Raw genomic sequence first — 25086 nt, 5'->3', positions numbered from 1 at the left:
CAAGCGGTTTTTAAAAGCTCAAATCCTGCTCTTTGTGTTGGTTGCCTCGGAGTTGCCCCTTCGCAGCCTAACGATTTACGGTAGAAAACACCGAGGTGGTGCCCCACGGCAGCACGCTCTCGACTTCCGAGCCTGCGGCCCGGGGTCTCGCCCTCCGCCCCCGGCGCCGAGCCGGGCCAGGGCGCAAGGCCCCTCTCTAGCTCCCCCTCCCCGCGCGCTGCTGCTGGCCCTCCCCAGCGCCCCGCCTGACGCTGCAACTGGGCCGGCGATTCGCCATTGGATTAAAAATAGCAGCGTCCCTTCCACCAGCCCGCCAGTACGCCCAGGCCCCCCGTGCCCGCTCCAGCCCCGCGGCCCGCTCTCCCCACCCTTCCCGGCTCGGCTCCCGTCGCCCGCGCAGCCCGCCGCTGCCGCCGCCGCCGCGGGCGGACCCAGCGCTCCGCTCCGCTTGGGTGCGCGCCGCGGCCATGCAGCGCCGGGGCGCCCTGTTCGGCATGCCGGGCGGCAGCGGCAACCGGAAGATGGCTGCAGGAGACATCGGCGAGCTGCTGGTGCCCCACATGCCCACGATCCGCGTGCCCCGGTCCGGGGACAGGGTCTACAAGAACGAGTGCGCCTTCTCCTACGACTCCCCCGTAAGTGAGGCTCGGCGGCGCCGGCGGCGCCTCGGGGGAGGGTCGCGGGGCGGGCGGCCTGGGGCGGCCGCGAGCCGCCGAACTCGGCGGCACGTGAAGCGGGGGGAGAAGATGCGCAGTGGCAGCCGGGGACCTCCTCGCCGGGAGCCAGAGTTGGCTCCGGGGCACGGCAGTTCAGCAAACACTTAGTGAGTGCCTACTGGGTGCCCGGCGCTGCATGCCCCAAGGCTGCTGAGGCCAAAGGCTGGGCGGCCGCGGTGGCTTGCTCCGCCAGCCTTCTTAGGCTGCCAGGGCCCCAGTACCTAGAAGCTTGCCCCAAACCCCGCCACCGTTTGAAAGATAGATCGAGTCGAAGAGTTCCCTGATCTTAACTGTACGTTGCAGATGGTTTGCGTCCTCTTTGGGGCGACAGCCGAGGGCGGGTAGGTGGACGAGATTGATTCCCCCCCTTCTCTTTCCGGGACCGTTTGCTTTGCCCAGGGATTCCCACTCCTGGACAATTATGATTTTCTCTCTTAGCTTTTCTCCCTCCACTTTAAATTTCTCCCCACTCCTTTTCTTTACGTCAGAATGTCAGAAGAAACCTTCGGGTGCTTCCACTCGGGCAGCAGAAATAGGGGGTCTGCTGGATTACTACGGTTTCCTTAAGCCTTTCCGCTTCCTCCTCTAAATGAGTCACTTTGAAATGCAATAGTATAAATTATTAAAAGTTCAGTCGCGAGTCGTGACCTCAGAGACTGGAGGGGGAAGTGAAGACGCATCCCTGCCTTCCACCCAGGGCTGTTGGTGGTGTTTTTCACCAGGTTGTATGTGTAAGTGTGAGAAGGAAAAGGAGGGTGAATGTCCCTTTCGAGAGTCAAAATGGGCTTCAAAGTGACTCAGCTGTCTGGCGTTTATCATGTCTTTTTGAGGATCAGGTTATTTTTATCCACCCACTTTAGAGCTCATGTGTCACTGGGCAGATCTCAATGCAAAAGGGAGGTGCATGGATGGAGGGACTGAGGCAGGTTTCACAACAATAGTCTAACACATTTTATTCTTATTATGTATTGTTGGCGAAAAAAAAAACAAAAAACCCAAATGAGCGGCAAATGTTCCAAAGTATCCTTTATTATGTTGTGAGTTGATTTCAGCTGATTTCAAAGCCTTTTTGTTTTGTACACACTGGAGTCCCAGAATTAGTATCCTCTGTGATATTTAATTTTTCTTTTTTGTTAATTCCAGATCATTTGGGGGATAAAAATCTCATTTGTTCATTACTTATTTTTTTCTTTCAAAAAGGTCTGTGTAGAGTGGAATGAAATGGTTATATTTAATACTTGGCATATTGTGATCACACTATTTAATGTGACGGTCAGCAGTGTCATTAAATCCTGTTATCCACAAAGTATGTGAAAATGCCATTTTCAGATTTTGTGTCTAGTGTTGGGCAGGTTTCCACTAATAGCTTTTAAAGGTGGAGAGGGATGACCCTAATTAATTTAAGCCATCTGCAGATTGTGAGCTCCAGGAAGAAAGTAGCCTAATTCTTTTAGGATAACACGTGTGAAGTGGGTAAAACTGCTTTTTCTATGTTTGATCTGGGTTACTCTTCAAATTCTTCTTACAAACTTTGTTTTTTTAAAATAAATTTATTTATTTATTTATTTATTTTTGGCTGTGTTGGGTCTTCGTTTCTGTGCGAGGGCTTTCTCCAGTTGCGGCAAGCGGGGGCCACTCCTCATCGCGGTGCGCGGGCCTCTCACTATCACGGCCTCTCCTGTTGGAGAATTGCTGAGCACAAGTTCCAGACGCGCAGGCTCAGTAGTTGTGGCCCACGGGCCCAGTTGCTCCGCGGCATGTGGGATCTTCCCAGACCAGGGCTCGAACCCGTGTCCCCTGCATTGGCAGGCAGACCCTCAACCACTGCGCCACCAGGGAAGCCCACAAACTTTGTTATTGGAAGTCTTTGCCACATTATAGTGTAAGGCAGGTGTGAAAAAAAAAGCTGATTATTTTAATTCACTTCCACAAATAGTTATTGGGAGCTTACTGTGTGCCAAACACTATTCTAGAAGCATCTTGTCCAGTGTAAACTGATGATTTCATTCATGTCACACTACTTCTTTGGGGAAGACTAGGCTTATTTACAATGCCAGTGAATCAGTATATTTCCTTATGTTTCAAGGGAGGAAGAGAAAGAAGGTTTTATAACAAGTTATATTAAAGCACAGTGCATGATAATTCCAGATCTTTCCCTGTGGTCCTTAACAATTCATCATGAACCCCATAAGGGTTCTTGAGCACCTACTATGTGCCAACTCATACATGCATGGCTGTAAGAACCATACAGAGCAAAATCCATTGGTGCCAAACACAGCAGACTTTAATCCACCAGTGCTATAGGACTGTGGTAGACAAAGGACCAAAACCATTTGAGTGGAAAAAATAGTCATCCTTGCATTGGATACTTTTGAAAATGGTCTTAGATAAAGATGCATAGAAATAAATAGGAGAACAACATTCCAGCTCAAGTAATAGTTCTTCTGGGATGGGTGAGAATTGTTTTTTCACCTACCAATTTGGTTTCATCCCAGGCCCACCTTCTCACCTCGACCTGTAGGTTCACCTCTCCATAACTTGGTTCATCTTGCAAGATCTGTGATGGGACCTTCCTGGAGAATGGGGACTTTGTATCTTTGTATTCCCAGCAGCTGGTGCAGCATCTGGTATATATGCCAGGAACTCAATGAATGTGTAGGAGATGTACAAATTACTTGTGGTTATGGGTTCTGAAAATGGTAAGAATACAACATATGGGAAACATTGGGAAAGGAATCATGTGGGGTTATCATGTAGAAAGTGGTGACTTTGTTGTGGGGGACAGATGTGAAAGAGAGAGCCAGACTGGCAGGGTTTGAATCCCAGCTCTGTCACCCAGCTGTGTAACTTCTCTGTGCCCCAGTTTCTCCATCTGTAAAATGGGGACAATCATAGAACCTACCTCATGGGGCTGTTTTGTGGATTAAATAAATTAATATGTAAAGTGTGCCTGGCCAATTAGTAATCACCATAGGAAGAAAAGAAAGAGATAAAAGAGAGTTAATCACATGTTGTAAGCCCAGGTGATTGTCAGGGGTTATGTAGAAAGTTTGGTGTGGTTGAGTGGGGAAATTGGTTCATACTTCTGCTCACAAGCCTTCATGAACCACCATGTAAAATCTACTCTCATCTCCTTAGTTATTGAGCCCTTCCTTCATCTGAATGTACCTTGTCCCACCTCTTCTCACTTTCTAGGTTGTCAGCTCTGGGGAGTCCAGTCTCTGGGTTTTCAGTGTGTTAAGGCTCATTTCCTTTTCTAGGACCACCTTCCTCTATTTGCCTTCTGCTTCAAACTTCATCCTTTCCTCTGAAGCCTACATTACTTAGGGTCTGTGTCTTATAACACAGCAGTTATAGTCTGTCTTCTATAGTTTGCCATCATTTTATTTTCTTTTACCCATTTAACTTGTAGTTCTAAAACATCTACTTGGTATGAAGCATTAGGTAGGAGAGGAGCTGGGCCACTCTGGTGCTAATTATGCCCCTCCCCACCTGTCTGAGAGTGGGGAGCTTATCTTATGCCCTGTCTCAGCTGGGGTCAACTGAAAACCGAGACAAAGGCTTTGGTACAGTCTGTTTATTTTGGGAAACAAAATCCAGCGGGAAAGGCTTTGAGATCATCACCTTGTAGGAAAATATGAAATTGTGATTTACAATATTGATATTGTGATATTGTGATTTACAATAAGGAATATATATTTGGTCTTTGACCCTCTTCCTGGCACAGAGCTCCTAAAACTCTTGGAATTTCCTAAGTGATAAGAGCCATGAAGGTGTCTTTCGTTATCCTTAAACAATCCCCTTTCAACCACACCTGAGTTTGTGCTAGGGGCTTTTGGAAAGCTCCTTAGGATGGGCTGGTTGTCAGGGGAACCAACCAAGTGATTAGAAGGTAGGAACTTTCAGCCCCTCCTCACCTCCTGGGAGGGGAGAGGAACTGGAGATTGACAAAATCAACAGTGGCCAATGATTTAGTCATTCTTGCCTATCTAATGAAGACAGCAACAACAAAAATCCCTGAACTATAGGGTTTGGAGGGTGCTGGGAGGGCACAGGAACTCCACGCCCCATTCCCCATACCCTGCCCTGCGTATCTCTTCTAATTGTTCACTGGTATCCTTTAACATCCTTTGTAATAAACTGATAATCTAGTAAGTAAGTTGTTTTTCTGAGTTCTGTGGGCCACTCTAGCAAATTAATTGAACCTGATGAGGGGGTCATGGGAACCTACTATTTATAGTCAGTCCTTCAGAAGCACAGGTGATAACCTGGACTTGCAACTGGTGTCTAAAATAGGGGGGCAGGGGGAGGCAGCCTTGTGGGACTGAGCCCTTAACCTGTGGAATGTGATGGTATCTCTAGGTAGTGTCAGAACTGAGCTAAATTGTGGGGCACTCAGTGTCTACGGAGAGATGGAGAATTGCTTCCTGAGGGGTCCACCCCACCTTCCACATTCGGTGACCAGAAGTGAAGTATTCTGTGAATAGAGGAACGACACAGGAGTGTACTTCTGTCTTTCTGTCCTTCCTTCTACAAGTACTTAGGGATCTGCCTGGTACTACCTCAGACATTGCTAATAATAATAATGACAACTAATATTTGTACAGAACAGTGGTTGTCAAAGTGCGCTTCCTGGACCAGCAGCGCCAGCATGTCCTGAGAACCTGTTAGAAATGCAAATTCTTGGGTCCCATCCCAGACCCACTGAGACAGATACTCTGGGATGGGGTCTAGCTATCTGTATTTGAATAAGCTTTCTAGGTGATCCTGACCCGTGCTAAAGTTTGAGAGCCAGTGATGGGGCACTTGCTAGTTGCCAGCCAGCATTCTAAGCATATATTTATTCATATATTAACTCATGGAATCCTCACAACAACCTTATGCTGTATGTTATTATCATTTTGCAGATGAGGAAACTGAAGCACAAAAGTCACACAAACTATAAGTGGTAGAGCTGAGATTTGAATCCAGGTTATCTGGCTCTAAAATCTCTGCTTTTTTCTTCTGTATTTATACCAATTTAACCATGTTAATTGTACAGTTCAGTGCCATGAATACATTCGCATCGTGTGTAACCATCACCACCATCCATCTCCAGAACTTTTCTATCATCCTAAACTGAAATTCTATACCCATGAAGCAATAACTTCCCTTCCTCCCTACTTCCAGCCCATGGTAACCACTGTTCTGTTTTCTGTATCTATGAATTTGCCTATTCTAGGTACCTCATATAAGTGGGATCACAGAGTATTTGTCCTTTTGTGTCTGGTTTATTTCACTTAGTATATCTTCAAGAGCTTCATCCATGTTGCAGTATGTATCAGAATTTCCTTCCTTTTTTAGGCTAAATTATAGTCTATATTTTGTATAGACCACATTTTCTTTATCCATTCATCTGTCGATGGACATTTGGGCTGTTTCTGCCTTTTGGCTATCATGAATAAAGCTGCTGTGATCAGTGGTGTACAAGTATCTGTTTGAGTCCCTGTAGGGACTGTTCTTTACTATTGTGCTGTGTATGCTGCCTTCTGGGCAATGAGACTTGCTATCATGGTGTTTAGTTGTTTCCCAGGGGAAAAAAATAATTTAATTTAGGATCTATGTGGAAAAATCCTCCTCCTAATGGATAAACAGATATAAGATAGTAAAGCAAAATTTAGGAACTTACAGATTGTTTTTTTTTCTCTTGGAAGATATAAACTTAAACTAAGTCTAATTGGTTTCACATATCAAAAGTTCCCTTCCAAAAGCAACTAACTAAAAAGTTGTTTTACAGGAGCAATTCTCAAGCTTTTTGGCTCCTTTATACTCAAATATTTTTGAGGACCCCAAAGAGCTTTTATGTGGTTTCTATCTATTGATATTTACCATATTAGAAATTAAGACAGAAAAACTTAAAACAGCTTCCATTCCATTAGCTTATTAGAGTGATGATGTCATGTAGACTCTGAAAAACGCTCATGAGAGCATGTGAGTGATAAAGGCAAATGAGTTCATTATGAAAATAGTTTTGACCTCCCAGATCATTTGAAGGGTCTTGGGGCATCACAGGGTTCCCAGGCCATACTTTGAAAACCAAAGTTCTAGAGTTTAGGCAAGTACAACTGGTTACTCCAGTGACATACCCCACCTGCCTTGAGGTTTTTGTGGGTTCACATTTTCACATTGTGGTGATTGAATAATTTGTTGTTAATCTAAGCTCAACCATAATGTCATATTCCAGACATACATTCTTCTTAAAGCAAATTAAAATTTAGAGAATTTGACTCCTTTTGAAAACAATTGCAACTACTTGGGCTCGAATTATTGGCTCTTTTAGAGATGAGAATTCTTTATTCTTTTGAATATCAGCTTTACCGTAGGATCATCTGGCTGGGCTGTTTCTTTGGGGAACCTTACATTTTAGCATCCTGATTTTTTTCCTTTGACCACGGGTTAGGAGACTTCTGTCATCTCTTGCCTGGAAACTGAAGACCTGTCTGCCAGGACTCAGGGGAGCTGAGCAAAAGAGGATGAGGGTGGTCTCAGCATATGGATATAGAATACCAGCTGGATATTGTCTCCTGGTACTCAACCCTATCCCTGTTTTGCTAAGCCTTCTCCCATGTGCAGGAGCTGGGAACATGGACACTGCATTTCCCAGAATCCTTTGATGGCAGGATTCTGATTTTGGTTCTGCCAGAGAGATTTGGAAGGCGAAAGAGAAGGAGAAGCCACTATTGCTATTGCACAATTCACATTGCAGATGTGAGATTTTCCAGTCAGCTTCTGAATGTCCTTCTGGGACTCAAAGGCACATCAGTCATGGGGGAGCTGGGATCATCTGTTCAGTTGCTTTTGATGCTTGTGCATCCTGATTTCTTGAACTTGAGTGGTAGTTTCTCTGACCTTGGCTCTCATAGCTCTTCCCATGATTCTGTAAGCCTCTAATTTCCTGTAGTAAATCCCTTCCTGCCTGAAATACCTAGAATAGTTTGTATTTTCTGACCCGTTCTGTACTGATACATGTACATTACACATACGTGTCTAATTCTCCATGTATTATGGTACCCCTATTCTTAACTGAGCCCATTGTCCCACAGACCTGAATCCTTTGTTTTTACCTGCTTTAGAGAATAAATCAGTAGTTTGCTGGTGTGGAGGAGGGATTTGGGGCGCTGAGTAGTACCTACATAGATTTTCAATCTTTCCTCCTTATTTTAGCTCCTTTTCACCCCAATTTCAGAGTAACCTGGAGTTTTCTGGAGGCTTTTGGAAATTCTGGGGTGTAAATCAGATAGAATCTTGGCTTTTCCTCCTGCAGGGCTAGGATTCAGCTTTATCAGCTCATCTTAGTCTTTTTAGTGCTTACCCATCTACAGCACAGTTTCCAGATTTGTGGTTTATGTTTTTAAAAAATCACTTAAGTGTTCATTTATTTGGGTTTCAGAAAGGAGTGAAATTGACATATATGTGTAATCAGCCCTATGTACCCTAGAGTCCTGCTTTTCTAATCTAATAATCAAGAAGTCACTTGCTGTCTCTTTTTGGCAGCAGTTAATTACCCTTTAACGTTGTGTCATTTTTAGAGTCTGGGAATGTAAGAGATGATGCCGGTCCTGTCAGGGAGCCTTTTTGGGAGAGTTTGTATTCTCAGCTCACGTTGAACCTGGACATCTGTGCATCTCTGAGTTCTCTTTTCTCTCCACTACATCCTTCCTGTGGACTGGAGCTCAGTTCAAGGTGCTGCCATTCATTTAGTGCCCCAGGCTGGGAGATGTACAATGCCATCCACTCTACCTCCCTCTCCCTCTCTCTCTTTTTAAACAGCTGTGTAAAATACAACAGAAAATTTACCATCTTAACCATTGTAAGTATACACGTCAGTGGTATTAAGTACATTCCCATTGTTGTGTGCAACCGTCACCACTATCCATCTCTGGAACCCTTCATCTTGCACGACTGAAACTCTTTCCCAATTAAACGATAATTCCCCATTCCTCCTTCTTCCCAGCCCCTGGCAACCACCATCCTACTTTCTGTCTCTATGAATTTGACTGCTCTAGGTTCCTTATGTAAGTGAGATCATACAGAATTTATCCTTTTGTGACTGGCTTATTTCACTTACCTTGTTTTCAAGGTTCATCCATGTTGTAGCATGTGTCAGAATTTCCTTCCCTTTTAAAGCTGAATAATAGTCCATTGTATGTATACGCCACATTCTGTTTATCCATTCAGCTATCAGTGGACACTTGGGTGGCTTCCACTGTTTGACTATTTGAATAATGCTGCTGTGGACATAGGTGTATCCCTGTCTCTTTTATGTCTCTTTCCATTAGTGGCCGGGTTCTGGCTTGGCCTTCTCTCTTCTTTTCCGCTGCCAGGGCTCAGGCCCTCATCACCTCTTGCCTGGATGGACTCTTGGAGAAGCCTCTTAACTGACCACCTTGCCTCCCTTTTATCTGTCACATTGCACTCCCAGTTGTTTCTCTAGAACATGGGTCTTATCATGTCTTCCCTGCCTAGGAATTTTCAGTGGCACTGTTCAGACTTTTCTAACAGAGCAAACAAGTCAGTTTACCACGTTGATCCAACTTTCCTTGCCACTGTTGTCCCTTAGCACCTTTGTGTTCTTCAGATGCCCCATGCTTTCATCCCTCCATGCGTTGGCCTGTGCTTGGAATGGAATGCCCTCTCCCAACCCCTCACCCCCTGAAAACCCCACCGATTCTTAAAAACCAGCTCAGGTGTTCTCCTGGGGTCTTCCCCACACCCCCCAAGCTGCGTTAGAGAATTATTTTCCTGTGCTTTCAAAGCACTTTGTCCATCTCTATCGTGGTTGGGATACCAATTGTTGAAGACACAGAATAGCTGAGGTCTTAGAGAATTAAGGATTGAAAACTGTGCCGTTTGGGAACCTGTGCTAGTAAGGCTGTATCTTTTCTGTTTTTAAAAAAATCATGAGCATACATTTTGGAATAAAAAATGTTATTAAAAATAACCAATGCCGTATTTTTATTTTATCATATTGTCTGGAAAGTCATAAGCTGGACCCTTGCAAAGCTAGGGAAATGTGTCTTGGGTACTTGCTGAGTATTTTGTGTATTATGATTCTAGATGCCCCAGGATCTTGGTAGAAGTGATCACACATGGTGCCCCTTGGGGAGGTGACAAGAGAGCTGGTGTCTGTGGGTGTCGCCCAGGCCTCTGTGCTGCCGCTCATGATCAGCCCAGGACACCCGTTGTCCCCATGTGCAGGGCAGATGTGAACGAGAGCACCTATTTTTAGAGCTGGAACAGCAGGACAAGGCAATAATAAGAATTTAATGAATCTGAACGTGACTCCAGACTAGAGATGTTGCAGAATAGTATGGGCTTCCTGTAATAAGATTAACAATAAAACATTTTGTTTTGTGTTAATTAGCAAGTACTAATACTTATTTAGCACCTCTTATGCCCCCAGGACTGCGCTAGGTGCTATTGGGGAGGTGTGAGTATTACGGGAGAAACAGAGGACCACAGGAAAGGAGAGAATGATCTGGATCTATCTATCATAGTGGAGTGTGAGCACCAATTTTGAGTGTCTATAGTGAGTCAAATACTGTTCTAGGTACTTCTATATATAGGACCTCATTTAATTACAATTGTAACTGGTTATAAGTGATAATTACTATTGTTGCCCTGTTTTACAGAGAGGAAACTGAGAGTCAGGGAAGTTAGGTAGCTTGTTCAAAGACGTGTACAGACATCTCAGTATGTGACAGAGATGGGACGTAAGCCCTGATATGTCAGGAGGTTAGGCCCTGAAGCACTTATAGGGTATTTAAGTTTTTTATTTTTTTATAAATTTATCTATTTATCTATTTATTTTTGGCTGTGTTGGGTCTTCGTTTCTGTGCGAGGGCCTTCTCTAGTTGCGGCAAGCAGGGGCCACTCTTCATCGCGGTGCGCGGGCCTCTCACTGTCGTGGCCTCTCTTGTTGCGGAGCACAGGCTCCAGATGTGCAGGCTCAGTAGTTGTGGCTCACGGGCCCAGTTGCTCCGCGGCATGTGGGATCTTCCCAGACCAGGGCTCGAACCCGTGTCCCCTGCATTGGCAGGCAGATTCTCAACCACTGCGCCACCAGGGAAGCCCGGATATTTACGTTTTAAACAGTGTGGCACTTGTAACGTGTGAATGGAGATTTCAGGCACAGGAGTAATCAGTAAAGTCTAGAAGAGTTACTGGCCTGGACAACTGGATGGGATCTGAAAAGGTGGCATTTTGGAGGAGGGGAGACAAAGGTATGGGGGTGGCACCAAGCTCGGCATGTAAATGAGAGCCTTCACTGGCTTATGGAAGAGGGGATTACTGGGGAGACTGGAAAGCAAGGCTGGGACTTCTGTGGGTTGTGGAGGAGACTGTCTTGATAAGATTAGACCGGATGAGCAGGCCAGTTGAGAGCAAGGGAACAGCGTGAGGCCGTGGTTATTTGGTGTGGCTGTTCTGGAAGTGGAATGAGGGATAGGTTGGGAGGTAGGGAGACCTTGAACGGGAATTCAGCTAGGAGTCTCTTGTAATATCGGCGGGGGGCGCTTTCCTGAGGGTGATGGCAGTGGGGATAGAGATGGCGGGGTGTTGGGACTAAACTCGGTAGAGATTTCAATGAAAGATATGGCTCAACTTAGTGACAGAATATGCAGTGGGTGAAGGAATGGGAGGAGTTAAAGGTGACTTCACAGCCGGTACCCTGGGAGATGGAGTGTATCAAGGACATAGATGAGGAAGGTGAGGCGGTCAGATGCGAGTTGGCAAGTACCGCATGCGCACAGGGAAAACTGGGGACTGACTAGCTTGGAGCTCAGAGGTCAGGGTTCGGATTGCAGAGTTTGGCAGCCCCTAGTTTAGAGACTCTGGATTTGTGAGTAACCCTTCCTTTTGACGGGCCTCAGGGCCCCACCTCTTTGTTCCTGGGATCTTTGCCCCCCGGGTTTTTGAGGAAGCAGTGACTGGCCCAGGCCTCTTGCCCTCCCACCGATCGGTCCAAGTTCCAGAGAAACTCAGACAGGAGCCCGGGGCAGTATTTCCAGCCTGAGGCTTTGGAAGGAGCCTCAGTTGGTGTGGGCTCTCGCTCCAGACCCCCACCCAGCAGAGTGGGACCACTGATAGATCCAGTTTAGTGGCTGAAGTTGATGAGGGTGCATGCACCGTGGAGGCCATCAAACCCTACAGCTGCTTCCCTAGCGTCTCGGAGCCCCGCCCGGTGGGTCTTGCCACTGCTGTTGTCAGGGAGCTGTCATCCTGGAAAGGCTAACTCCAAGGACTCAGCTGTCCTGTCCTTTTTTTTTAAGATTTTTTTTGATGTGGACCTTTTTTAAAGTCTTTATTGAATTTGTTACAATATTGCTTCTGTTTCATGTTGTGGTTTTTTGGCCGCGAGGCATGTGGGATCTTAGCTCCTAGACCAGGGATCGAACCCACACCCCCTGCCTTGGAAGGCGAAGTCTTAACCACTGGACCACCAGGGAAGTCCCCTCCAGCTGTCCTTTTGAGTTCGGGGAGTGGAGCTGCCAGGGCCTGCTCCAGCTTCTCCCCTCCCTCGCAGGAAAGCCTGGCAGAGCACCCGGCCCAGGCTACTCACCTGAGTGGGGTGGCTCTCCTTTGCCTGTCCCTTCTGCTTTCTTGGAATGATATAGCCTTGAAAAAAAGGAAGAAACTGCTCTTTTCCCCAGGCCCCTACAATGGCCTGTGCTTACTGCCAGCCGCCCACCTAGCTCCTGCCACCTAAATGACATCTGCTTCTCAGTTGAACCCGGTAGCACTTGGGGGGCCAGACTGGCCTGTGTCCCGGTCTGCCCCCCTTCTTACTACTTCATAGCAACAGGACTTCAGCAAGTGCCTTAATTTCAGTGACTTTCTCTAAGCCTCGGTTTTCCCTTCTGTACTACCTACCTTGCAGGGTTTGTTGTACTCACGGCTGCCCGTGGAATACTACTTATTGCTATCCTTCTCTTTAGTGGGATGTAGTGGGGGGGATCCCTCCGAGAAGAAGGTGAAATGGGATTTATAGGGTCTTGGGGTTGCCATAGAGGGACGTCCTGTACTTGGTAATTCTTTGTGAGGCTCTGTCTGGTAGCAAAAGCCTTGGGCGTGAGTGTTTGCTAGCCTCCGTTGGGGGGAGCTCTGTTCAGGGGTGTTTTTCATACTCAGCTTCAGCTCATACTGATGGACTTTTTATGGGTTAGCCTGGAAACCTAATCTTCATGTTTAATATAGTTTATCAGGGGAAATGCATCCTGAAGAAAGCCATCTGTTCTTAAAAGTAATAAGAAAAGACTATAAGAGGTTTTTACCTTTGACAAGGTGGTTTCACATTTTTTTTTTTTTTAGATGTAAGCTGGGAATTACTTAGATGGATTATAGCTTCAGTTCAGTGCTGCTGAAGATGCTCACCTCAGTGTCTTCATTCTCTGACGATTTTTATTTTGCCCATTTGTCCTCTGAGCATCATGGTAGCTGCTTCTCCTCGTGTCCTGCCCAAACCCTTCCCAGCTGTCCAGGTGACAGCATCCTCATTGCTCCAAATACCCAGAGCAAGGGTTTAGTTTCCTACTTAGGAAAAAAGTTAATAAATGATGCCTCAGTGGAACAGTAAATTTATAGTGTGTCAAAACCTTGCTGCTCGGACTGTGCCTTTAGCCGTCTGGGACCAGGCTGTTGCAGCTGTAAGGCGTAGGAGTTCTCTGCAGAGAGAACGTCAAAGTTGGAGCAAACTAGAAGAATCATGACTGCATTAACATGTCTATTTTTTCTTAACACTTCATGGCCACAAGCATGATTTATCAACGTTCAGCAGAGGCCTACAGTCTCTTGGGATTATATGCGTTTGTTTTTTTTCTACTTAGCTAATTTGGACAAATTTATTTCTGTGGATTTGCTGTTGAAACCAAGGTTTTGGATTTTGCAAATGTTGTGTTCTGTTCTACTGGTGAGCTGTTTGAGTCTTTCCCAGCCTTTTTTTTTTTTTTTTTTTTTAAATAAATTTATTTATTTTATTTTAGGCTGCTTTGGGTCTTCATTGCTGCGCGTGGGCTTTCTCTAGTTGCGGCGAGTGGGGGCCACTCTGTTGCGGTGCACGGACTTCTCATTGCGGTGACTTCTCTTGTTGCAGAGCACGGGCTCTAGGCGCGTGGGCTTCAGGAGTTGTGGCATGCAGGCTCAGTAGTTGTGGCGCACAGGCTTAGTTGCTCTGCGGCCTGTGGGATCTTCCTGGACCAGGGATCGAACCGTGTCCCCTGTATTGGCAGGCGGCTTCTTAACCACTACGCCACCAGGGAAGTCCCCCAGCCTATTTTTTTTTTTTTTAAATAAATTTATTTGTTTATTTATTTATTTTTGGCTGTGTTGGGTCTTCGTTTCTGTGCGAGGGCTTTCTCTAGTTGCAGCAAGCGGGGGCCACTCCTCATCGCGGTGCACGGGCCTCTCACTACTGCGGCCTCTCTTGTTGCGGAGCACAGGCTCCAGACACGCAGGCTCAGTAATTGTGGCTCACAGGCCCAGCTGCTCCGCGGCATGTGGGATCCTCCCAGACCAGGGCTCGAACCCGTGTCCCCTGCATTGGCAGGCAGACCCTCAACCACTGTGCCACCAGGGAAGCCCGCTGCCTATTTTTGATAGTGCTTTTTCTCTATCACATTTCCCCTTTCTGTGGGTTGTGTGCTTGCTGCACTTGATCTGGAACTTTGTTTTACTTTCTTCTTTTTTTAAAATTTAATTTGATTTATTTATTTTTATTACTTATTTATTTTGGCTGCGCTGGGTCCCAGCTGCAGCACGTGGGATCTTCGTTGTGCATGTGGGCTCTTTAGTTACGGCATGCGGACTTCTCAGTTGTGGCCTGCGGACTCTTAGTTGCGGCATGGATGTGGGATCTAGTTCCCCGACCAGGGGTCGAACCCAGGCCCCCTGCATTGGGAGCATGGAGTCCCAACCACTGGACCACCAGGGACGTCCCCGTTTTACTTTCTGACTGCACATTTGCTTCCCATCTGCGTGTACTTAATTTTTGTATTTTAAAACTGTGGTCTGTTTGTTTTGCTCTAGAAGCCAGATTGTACTGGAGAATCTGTGCTCCGGTCATTGGAATATTCATATGTACCGTTCAGATATGGAAGTGTCCAAGAGGCTGGATTAATAGGCAGATGCTTGCTTGATGAAAGCAAGAGTCAAGCAGAGAGAGGTGGGCAGTCTTATGAAGTAATGAATGAAAGCAGTTAGGGGTTGACCTCGATTCTGCCGTTTCCCACACACTTCTACAGCTATTCTGTCTTCTATGCTTATGGGCTGTACCCTAAAGTTATAGCCTGAATCTACCCCAGTCTCCCCATCTCTGCTGCGAGCACCCAGCCCCCGCTCCCTCCTCTGCCTCCCCCAGAGGCTAAGGTGCCATCTTGCCTTGTTTAGACAGGGCTGTCTAAAGGACTTGCTGGGATGGTGGAATTGTTCCATATCTGCGTTGCCCAGTATGGTAACCCTAGCCACATGTGACTGTGTACTGAGCTCTTGAAATGTGGCCAGTGCGATCAAGAAACTGAATTTTTTATTTAACCTAATTTAAATTAATTTAGATTGAAACATTCACATATGCCTAGTGGCTACTGTATTGGGCAGCGTGGGTCTAGACTTTACAGTAGCCTTGGAACCATGTAGTCTCTGGATCCTCTCCCCATAATCCTCTCCCTGTTGCCAGAGTGATCTTTTTTTTTTTTTTTTTTTAATAAATTTATTTATTTATTTATTTTTGGCTGCATTGGGTCTTCGTTACTGCATGCAGGCTTTTCTCTAGTTGGGGCAAGCGGAGGCTACTCTTCGTTGTGGTGCGCGGGCTTCTCATTGCGGTGGCTTCTCTTGTTGCGGAGCATGGACTCTAGGCACACGGGCTTCAGTAGTTCTGGCTTGTGGGCTCTAGAGCTCAGGCTCAGTAGTTGTGGCCCACGGGCTTAGTTGCTCCACGGCATGTGGGATCTTTCCGGACCAGGGCTCTAACCCGTGTCCCCTGTACTGACAGGCGGATTCTTAACCACTGCGCCACCAGGGAAGTCCCAGAATGTTCTTTAAAAATGTAGATCAGATTGTGGCGCTTCTCATCTGGGAACCATCCAGTGGTTTTGCATCCTGCTCTTCTCCTGCCTCTGCAGACCTCTCCTCCCTCTCCCTCGACTCCAGCACCCTGAGTTTCTTTCTGTCTTTTGAGGACATAGCCAGGCTTTTCCTGGAGTTGTGGCTTTTGTACGTGCTTTTTCATCTAGAGAGGGTTCTCTTTCCACTTTGCTTGCCTCGTCCCTCATCCTGAGATCTCGCCCTCCCGGAGAGCGCCCCATGCTCCACCCCCAACACGCTGTATCAAGACCCCAACTCCCTGGTCTGCACCCTCAGGCTCCTCTATCACTCTTATCTCTGCCGGAAATTATCTTTTATGTCTCTTTCTGTTTATTTTCTGTCTCTCCTTGCTAGGATGTAAATGTTATCAGGGCACCAAGCTTGCTTGTGTCTCTCTCTGCTGAATAAACTTCCTGCCCCACATCCCCCTGCCCCCCTTCTCTTGCCCCCGGAGAAGACATCACAGCCTTATTCTCTCTCATAGCTTCTTTTCCAGACTCCGCACAGACCACCCCCGCCTGTAAACCTGGATGGCATCCGACTGGGGTACAGTGTCCTTGATTAGCTTCATTTTTCTCAGTTGTAATCACATTCTTGTCTGCCTTCCTAATCACCTCTCTTTTACTTGTGTGTTCCCACGTTTCCTTAGCTACTCATTTCGAGATAATCTCTTAGTTATTTCAAACCACACTTTTACTTGGAGTAGCGAGAATATCCAGACCCTTAAAGCTGTGAAGTTGTGAAAGCCTAAGGAAAGCTTGGTTTAAGAAAAGGAAACATTTGAATGACTGCCTGTTCTATTCCACATATATTTTTGGATTCTAAATACATTCAGTTAAGAAAAATGTTATTGTTTTTATTATTAAAAAGTGAATCCATGTTCCTAAAGAAAAATTAGAAAATGCCAAAAGACTATGTGAAGGAAAAAAAAAAGAATCACACCTTATTTCCCGAAGCTGTTATGACATCCTGTGCCGTGGAGCGTGTACGTGTTATGTATAGTACATCGTACACACTCTTTTGTTACTTGCTTTTTTCACTCAAAAATACTATGTACAGTTTTTCCTATTAGTAAACACTCATCCCAAGTCAATTTTAAATGGCTGAAAAAGTGTTATGTTTCATGGATGTACCGTAAATTACTAAGCAAATCTGTTCTTGAGCATGGGGGTTAGTTCTTTTCACTATTATAAGCAGTTATTTTAGTTCATTTCTTTTCTCTCCTTTTTTTTTTTTTTTTTTAAATAATCAATGTTCTAGGAAATACTGCGTTCTTGTCCCTTTTGTCTCCCCTTTTGTGTACGGGTGTGTGTGTCGTGGATTTGTGACTACATCTACCTGCATCATGTTTCTCTTTGAGGCAGTGACCGCTTGTTTTCCACACTGTTCTGATGTTATGCAAACAAGGGTTACGCAGGATGCTGTTTCCTGAGTGCGCGGCTCACGCAGGCTCCCTCTCCCTTCCTGTCTTCCAGCGGAGGCTGGTCTCCAAGAACACACTGTCGTAAACAAAGTTCTTCAAACACCTACTGATTGACAGCGTGGTGTATTTTTATTTAAAATGACTGTTCACTTGCTCCTCTGAAACATGTTGTAACCTTGACCTTTATATTCGCCAGTGTTTTAATATTCTTTTAAATGGCAAGCAGTGTAAAACAAGGCGACTTTGTCCTTAATGTTACTTCTGAATAGCATGCAGGATCATCCAACATAAAGTAATAAGTGAATGGCTCTGTATCTCTTGTATCTGTATTGAAATGCATTGAAGACTGGGTTTAAACAATGCATGGGCTTCTAATGCTGCTCTTCTCTTTTAGGGATTGATCGCGGGGTGGGAGAAGTTGACAGAGGGAATTGTTATGGAACCTTGGAGAAGCCCTGGGTGGTATTTCTTGACTTCCTTGTAATTTCAGGTTTCTAAATCAAGTCTTGCATCTTGGTCACGTTTCTGTTCAGTGCATCATGTGAATGATAATTAGAATCTTCTTTAGCTAAGACCGTGTAGAGAAGCACACACTGGTCATTCTGGGCTGGGTCGCCTCTGGAAGTAGGAGCCAGATAGGGTCCATGGTGGGAAGGGGTTGTGGAGACAGCATTGCTGTCTTGAAGAACCACGTGAGGCTGGCTTGGTTATGGAAGGCAGGAGAGCTGGGACAGTGCATTTCTGGCGTCCATGTTGCCAAGAGCATGACTTTAGCCAAACAAACCTGAAAAGTGAGTATTCCTGCTGGTGCCTCAGTCTGTTTTTCTATGCCTGGCCATCGGTTCTCTTTTGATGATTCCCATTGTTTAGTTATGCCAAAGAGTTTAAATTGAGCCTGTGCTGCGCAATGTATTTTTTTTTTTTTTATAGCTACTTTATTTATTTATTTTATTTATTTTTGGCTGTGTTGGGTCTTCGTTTCTCTGCGAGGGCTTTCTCTAGTTGTGGCAAGCGGGGTCCACTCTTCATCGCGGTGCGCGGGCCTTTCACTATCGCGGCCCCTCCCGTTGCGGGGCACAGGCTCCAGATGCGCAGGCTCAGTAGTTGTGGCTCACGGGCCCAGTTGCTCCGCGGCATGTGGGATCTTCCCAGACCAGGGCTCGAACCCGTGTGCCCTGCACTAGCAGGCAGATTCTCAACCACTGCGCCACCAGGGAAGCCCCGCAATGTATTTTAAATCCAGATCGGGAGGGCACTGAGGACCGGTTTGAGAGAGAGAGACTAAACTGTGTAACTAAATGACAGATAACTATACAAAACTTGCTCTTCCATGTTTGTCCAGTCCTGTTCTGCACTGTTCAGGTACTGTTTTTGCAATTCAGTAATGAATGTGATACAATTTTCCTGCCCTCAAGGAGCAAATGAATGCATGGCTCAGCTTCTGAATGAAGGAAGCTTGGGTTTCTCACAGCTGCAGATTTCAATGAACAAGATGCTAACAGTTGTGAAATGAAAGTGGGTTTGGTGTTAAGGACCATCAGCACAGGGGGACGAGCAGAGGGATGTGGGAATTGGTCACGGGCAGAGGCTGGCAGGTTGACAGATGGTGTGGGACCTGGGCAGTGTCTGCAGATGTGCAGGCGGTGACATGTGCAGCTGGTTTTGACATGGGCTGCTCTGAAGGCTTGAGGCCTGGCCTGGTGTCCCTGGGGGTCCTTGAAGAGATGCTTCCCTGACAGTGAGACTCTCAGAACTGGGCAGTTCACTTAGCTCTAGACCAGGGCTACTTGAAGTGTGGTCAGCTGACTGGTGCCATGAGATAAGCACAAACATTGAGAGTAGGTGCTTAGAAATTTCTATAGCAACTTGACATTGAAGCCACATTCAAGTGCATCAGCAGTGGATTAGTTTGTTTGAACAGGATGTAGACCCATTTGGGTTTTGCGGTGCTTACACATTAAGTTCACACCTAGCTGGAGCTGAGAACTAGCCACGTGCAGTGGGACCACCAGGACCATGTATCTTTCCTTAATGAATAGAAGCAAAACAAAATACAAAACAAAACGAAACAACCTGGTCCTTCACGACAGTAGTATGAGAAACACCACTCTAGACCAAGCACAAAGGTAGTGGGAGGCGAGGCTGAGGACCCCCAAGTCAAGAACTTAAATAAATATAAAACCGTTGATCTGTTCCAGTTTCATTTCAGGTTTTTGTCAGCGTACAGCCTCCCTTCCCCTCTCCCTATTCTTCCTTGTCATCAGTATGTGTTCTTTTTCCATGAACATTTTTTTTGTATGTACATTATACACAATTCTATACATATTTTCCGTATGCAATTACACACAATTCATACATTTGTCATTTTAAATAATGTTACAGTATCTGTTATGTTTATATGTCTCAAGTTCTTAGTTCCTCTATTTGGGGCCATTGCTACTTTTTCCTATTATAAATAGTTCATCTGTGAATATTTTTGTACAAATTAGTTTTTTTTCCTCTCTCTTACTGTTGGGTTCCTGAGGTCATACTCAAAGGAGAAATACTGTGTCAAAGTTCACAGTTTTATTGCTCTCTAGAAGGGTGGAACCGATTTATATTGTGGGAGTAGATATACAGGTTTTCTCTGTGGCTTCAGGCTGTGTAATATTAATACTTTTTGCTAGTTTAGTAGGTGAATAATTGCCTCAAGATTGTTTTAATTGCTTACTTCAGGAGGTAGTGATGATGATTTGATTTTAGTATTTTCTTACAGTTAAAACTAAACGATCTTTAAAAAAACAACAGTGAGCTCTTACCAAGTTGAACCTGAATGTTGACATCTTGTATCAATAATTTTATCACTTTTTACATGGTTTGGATATAAGCTTTTCTTCATTATACTTTACATCTTTCCCCATTCTGTTATTGTTGGTTTTCTGTTTGTTTCCTTATATTTTGTAATGCAAAACTTGTTCTTTAGTGTTTACATTTTTATACTCAACTACTCCATCTCTTTTGATATTATATATTTTCTTGGCCAGAAATTATCTTCCCCTTCACAAGTAGGATAAATATGCTATTCTGCTCTTTTTTCTAGTTTTTTAGATGCTTTTCTCCTGGATCTATCTGGACCTCGTTATAGTGTTTGGTGTAAGATGTGGATCTAGATTAATTTTCTTCTATACTGCTGTGTAACTCTCCCAGTAACTTTTATTAGTGATTTCTACCCGCCCCCCTTATTTTTGTGTATCTTGTGGTTTGACGTATATTAAGCAATTATCATAGAATGAATATATTTTTGGAATCTCCATTCTTATGCTACCGTTTGTTAAAAAATTAGACCAATATATGAGAATTTTACTGTAATCTATTTTAGTAAACACTCTACCACTATTACTTGAAAAATGTATTAGTTTATATTCTGCCCTCTTATTCTTTGAGCTACATTTCCCTGTCAATTTGTACGGTTCTCTAACCTGCCTGGTTTCTTTTTTTAAAACATTTTAAAAATTTTTATTTTTTTCTAAAGACATATCACACCAAATCTTAAGACAAAAGACACTGGCTATTATGAAAGAGGTGGTCCATCCCCGTCTTTACCATCTAGTGCAGTTACTTTTCCTGTGTGTACTCTGCTAACATTATTACAAAAACCAAGATGTGATCCTTGGTTTCTGCAGTTTTAGCAGTTCTTATACAAGAAGGTCCTTCCTGATTTCTTGGCTGCACTATTGGCCACATGAAGGCAAGTGCTTTATAGTGCTTTCTGGGGGGCAGTGATCTTAGTGGGGGTGTGGGTGGTCTATGAGAGGATGAGGGTGAGGATTTGAAAACTCTTAAGAGTCAATTAGCTGAGCTCTGATCCCAGGCTATAAACCAGTCTCTGTGCTTTGGTCACAAAGGAATCTGGTTGAGATGTGTCAGCACAGACTTGTCATCGTTAGTGAGAGAAGCCACTCAGAGCACGTGGCATGGAGTATTGATTTTGTATGTGAAAGAAAGTGTCTTATAGGACCAATATTTAGACAATAATGAGGCAAGAGGGAAGGAAGTGTAGATCATTAGACTGGGGTGTTTTGTTCTATGTGGGGTAGCTTTTAAAGGGTTTTTCTGTCTCCGTGTGCCTTGAATTTTTAGAACTTCTGGGAAGTCCCCTGAGTAGTGCTTCCATCTCAGAGCCTCTAGAGAGGGGCATATTGCTGTTTCAGAGGCCAGCCCATATGTGGGATGGAAGATGCCCTTGGATGTTTGTAATAGAATCCTTCGCGATGTGGGGTCATCTATGAGTGCCAAAGCATTTTTTTCTTTGATTATGGACTTTGTGACAATATCAAGTGACTCCAGAGATTTGAGATTGAATGTTTGGCATATTAAATTTTTATCAAATTCCCTAATAAGTAAAAAATTCTTGGCAATGAAATTAGCAAAGATTGTATGGTTATTTTAGAGATTATATACTCTTGCATCATATAGCTATTCTGTATTTTTCTTCAGAAAAATGCTATGCTTGAACGTTTTTCTTCTGCTGCTTGCTAATTTCTTGCTTCTCCCACTAGTTGCCTGCTACATTTTCTGACAGATTAATATTTGTTATCGCCAGCCTGTGTGGCTGTCAGGCTCACTTTTTTCTTCCTTCTGCTCTGCCCCCCAATTATAAAATAATTGTGATAATAGGAGATACATGTAGCACACAGACCTTTTAGCTCGTAATAAATAATTATCGATGTTTATGTAATAATTTATAGCATGGAGGGTGTTTCATCACCTTTGAACTTCACGAAACCTTGTGAAGTGGGAATTATTGCTAAAACCATGTTTACTGAGGAAAATACTGAAGCTCAGAGACTATCTGGCAACCTGTTTAGGCAACAGAGCTAAGTAGTGGCAGTTTAGGACCTCTGCTTACAAATCTCATATTTCCCCCATTATATCTTCTGGTTTGAATTCTTTTTGATCGAATTGCATTTTGTTGGAAGAGAATGGAAGTGTTGTTCTTTTTTTATTTAAATCACACTATGGGATGCTCAATTTAATGGGCTTAATGAATAGCTGACCATTATAATGATACAATATTTTTTTCTTAAGGATTATGACTATGCAAAAGAATATGTTTATTTAAAAAATCTTTTGAAAATATTTATCTAATCTGTTGATCAGGTGAATGTAATGTGTTGCCCCTAGTTGAAGAACTTTTCTAATTTTATTCTAGTGATGTCATTTTTTTTGGCTGTGTTGGGTCTTCGTTGCTGCGCATGGGCTTTCTCTAGTTGCGGCAAGCGGGGGCTACTCTTTGTTGTGGTGCGCGGGCTTCTCATTGCGGTGGCTCATCTTGTTGCGGAGCACAGGCTCTAGGTGCGTGGGCTTTAGTAGTTGTGGCGCACGGGCTTAGTTGCTCTGTGGCATGTGGGATCTTCCCGGACCAGGGCTCGAACCCGTGTCCCCTGCATTGGCAGGCGGATTCTTAACCACTGCGCCACCAGGGAAGCCCCTGTTATAATGTTCTTGTTGTGACAAGGCTCCTTTATGTCTGGCTTATAAACCATAGATACAGTGTTAGAAAATTTTATTTGCAATTTTAAAAAATAATCGAGTTATTGGAACTTTAAAAATTATTTTTCATATATTTGTAATGAGCATCAGTGTCTGTTTTTGATATTGTAATTTGTGCTCTACTAAAATTCATTGTAAGGAATTTTGGTAGGTGTTTGTTGGCAAATTCTAACAGGTATTTAAAATTTTTGTTTTTTAAAGAATTATTTGGAGGGGTGAGACTAATAGGATCATAATAAAAATCCATTTCCTTTGAGGAAAGGATGGCTAATTTTATAGGCTAAGTTTATGGAGAAGCACATTAAGCAAAGTGAGAGAAAAGGAGAGATGAAATTGGGATAGAAAAGTATCTTATTTATTTATTTAGGCCATGTCTTGGGGCTTGTGGGATCTTAGTTCCCCGACCAGGGAGACTTGGGATGGAACCCGGGTCCCCTGCGGTGTAAATGCGAAGTCTTAACCACTGGACCACCAGGAAGTCCTGAAAATCAAGTATTTTAAATGTGAACAATATCCTTGCCTGTTCATTGTAGCAGTCAGTATGTCTATAACTAAATAATATTTGAAGTATGGCAGAGAGGGATAAAAGAGAAATAGATTCAAGTTTAACTCTGACACAAGTTGTGCAAGTGACTTATCCTTAGTTTTTTTTTTTTTTTTTTTTAAATTAATTAATTACTTTATTTATTTATGGCTGTGTTGGGTCTTCGTTTCTGTGCGAGGGCTTTCTCCAGTTGCGGCAAGTGGGGTCCACTCTTCATCGTGGTGCGCGGGCCTCTCACTGTCGCGGCCTCTCTTGTTGCGGAGCACAAGCTCCAGACGCGCAGGCTCAGTGATTGTGGCTCACGGGCCCAGTTGCTCCGTGGCATGTGGGATCTTCCCAGACTAGGGCTCGAACCCGTGTCCCCTGCATTGGCAGGCAGATTCTCAACCACTGCGCCACCAGGGAAGCCCTATCCTTAGTTTTTTTTTAAACTATAAAATAGAAGTAATACTAAGCAGCTTGCAGTATTGTTGGGATTAGAAATAATATGTGCAAAGCACCTGGCACATATCAGGCATGTAATAATTTGAGGACTCTATCCTTTATTATTTACTTATTACGTTATTATTTATTTATTGAATTGTTATCATTTATTAATGGGTACCATCAAATATCATGCATCACCAAAGGAAGAGAACAATATCTTTGAAGCATCCTGTCCTACTAAAAGGATAGAAAGACTGTATGTTCTGGAGACTTGCAGTGACCAATGAGGAAGAACGATGATGAACCATTGAACTGTTGGTCGTTGCATAGAGAACAGACTTGTGGTTGCCAAGGGAGAGGGTTGGGGGAGGGAAGGATTGGGAATTTGGGATTAGCAGATACAAACTATTATATATAGGATGGATAGACAACAAGGTCCTACTGTATAGCACAAGGAACTATAATCAATACCATGATAAACCATAATGGAGAAGAATATGAAAAAGAATATATATATGTATAACTGAATCACTTTTTAAAAAAATAAATTTATTTATTTATTTATTTATTTATGGCTGCGTTGGGTCTTCGTTGCTGCGTGTGGGCTTTCTTTAGTTGCGGAGCGGGGACTACTCTTCGTAGTGCATGGGCTTCTCATTGCGGTGGCTTCTCTTGTTGAGGAGCATGGGCTCTAGGTGCGTGGGCTTCAGTAGTTGTAGCACGTAGGCTTCAGTAGTTGTGACATGCAGGCTTCAGTAGCTGTGGCTTGCGGGCTCTAGAGCACAGGCTCAGTATTTGTGGTGCACCGGCTTAGTTGCTCTGCAGCATGTGGGATCTCCCTGGACCAGGGCTTGAACCCATGTCCCTTGCATTGGCAGGCGGATTCTTAACCACTGCGCCACCAGGGAAGCCCTGAATCACTTTGCTGTACAGCAGAAATTAACACAACATTGTAACTCAACTATACCTCAATAAAAGTAAAAAAATAACATTAGTTTATGAAGTGACGGTCGTTGGATCAGTTGCCAACATTCTTCTATCCGTGATTGTCCCTAACCCCAGTTTGGAGAGTCAGGCAGGCATGTTTATTTCCCAAGGCCTCTGAGGATCTCCGTGCCTGTGAGACTGTGCTCAGCTGTCTGGGAGCACCGGGAACCCAGGGTTGTGGCGGGAGCTGCCTCTGGGTGACTGTGAGCCCTCGGAGGTCACTGGAGATGACTATGATGGCCAGGTGGCCTTTTGCCAGGCTTTGTGTTCATTGTTTGTCATCGTTTGCCTTCCTTCCCCTTCCCTTTTTCTGTGTCTAGACTACTTGACTAATGTAACCT

General features: G+C 44.5%; 1 protein-coding gene across 4 annotated transcripts in view; it reads left to right on the top strand.

Annotated features, from left to right (window-relative positions):
* Positions 1 to 316: 316 nt before the first annotated feature.
* The window catches only part of USP13 (ubiquitin specific peptidase 13), a 120278-nt gene continuing 95508 nt past the window's right edge, over positions 317 to 25086 (top strand). For 2 of the 4 annotated variants that reach the window (XR_014245176.1, XM_082393955.1), the window contains exon 1: positions 317 to 635. Coding sequence is in view for 3 of the 4 variants with exons in the window: in XM_082393955.1 (XP_082250081.1) it covers positions 468 to 635 (168 nt within the window). In the remaining variant the exon portion in view is untranslated. The remainder of the gene's footprint in view (positions 636 to 25086) is intronic. The other 2 variants (XM_082393954.1, XM_082393953.1) reach the window with 2 other exon arrangements.

Source organism: Balaenoptera borealis (genome assembly GCF_965194805.1).
Source record: "Balaenoptera borealis genome assembly, chromosome: 5".
NCBI lineage: Eukaryota > Metazoa > Chordata > Mammalia > Artiodactyla > Balaenopteridae > Balaenoptera > Balaenoptera borealis.
Note: the sequence above shows the minus strand (reverse complement) of the source record. Positions and strands in the feature narration are given on the sequence as shown.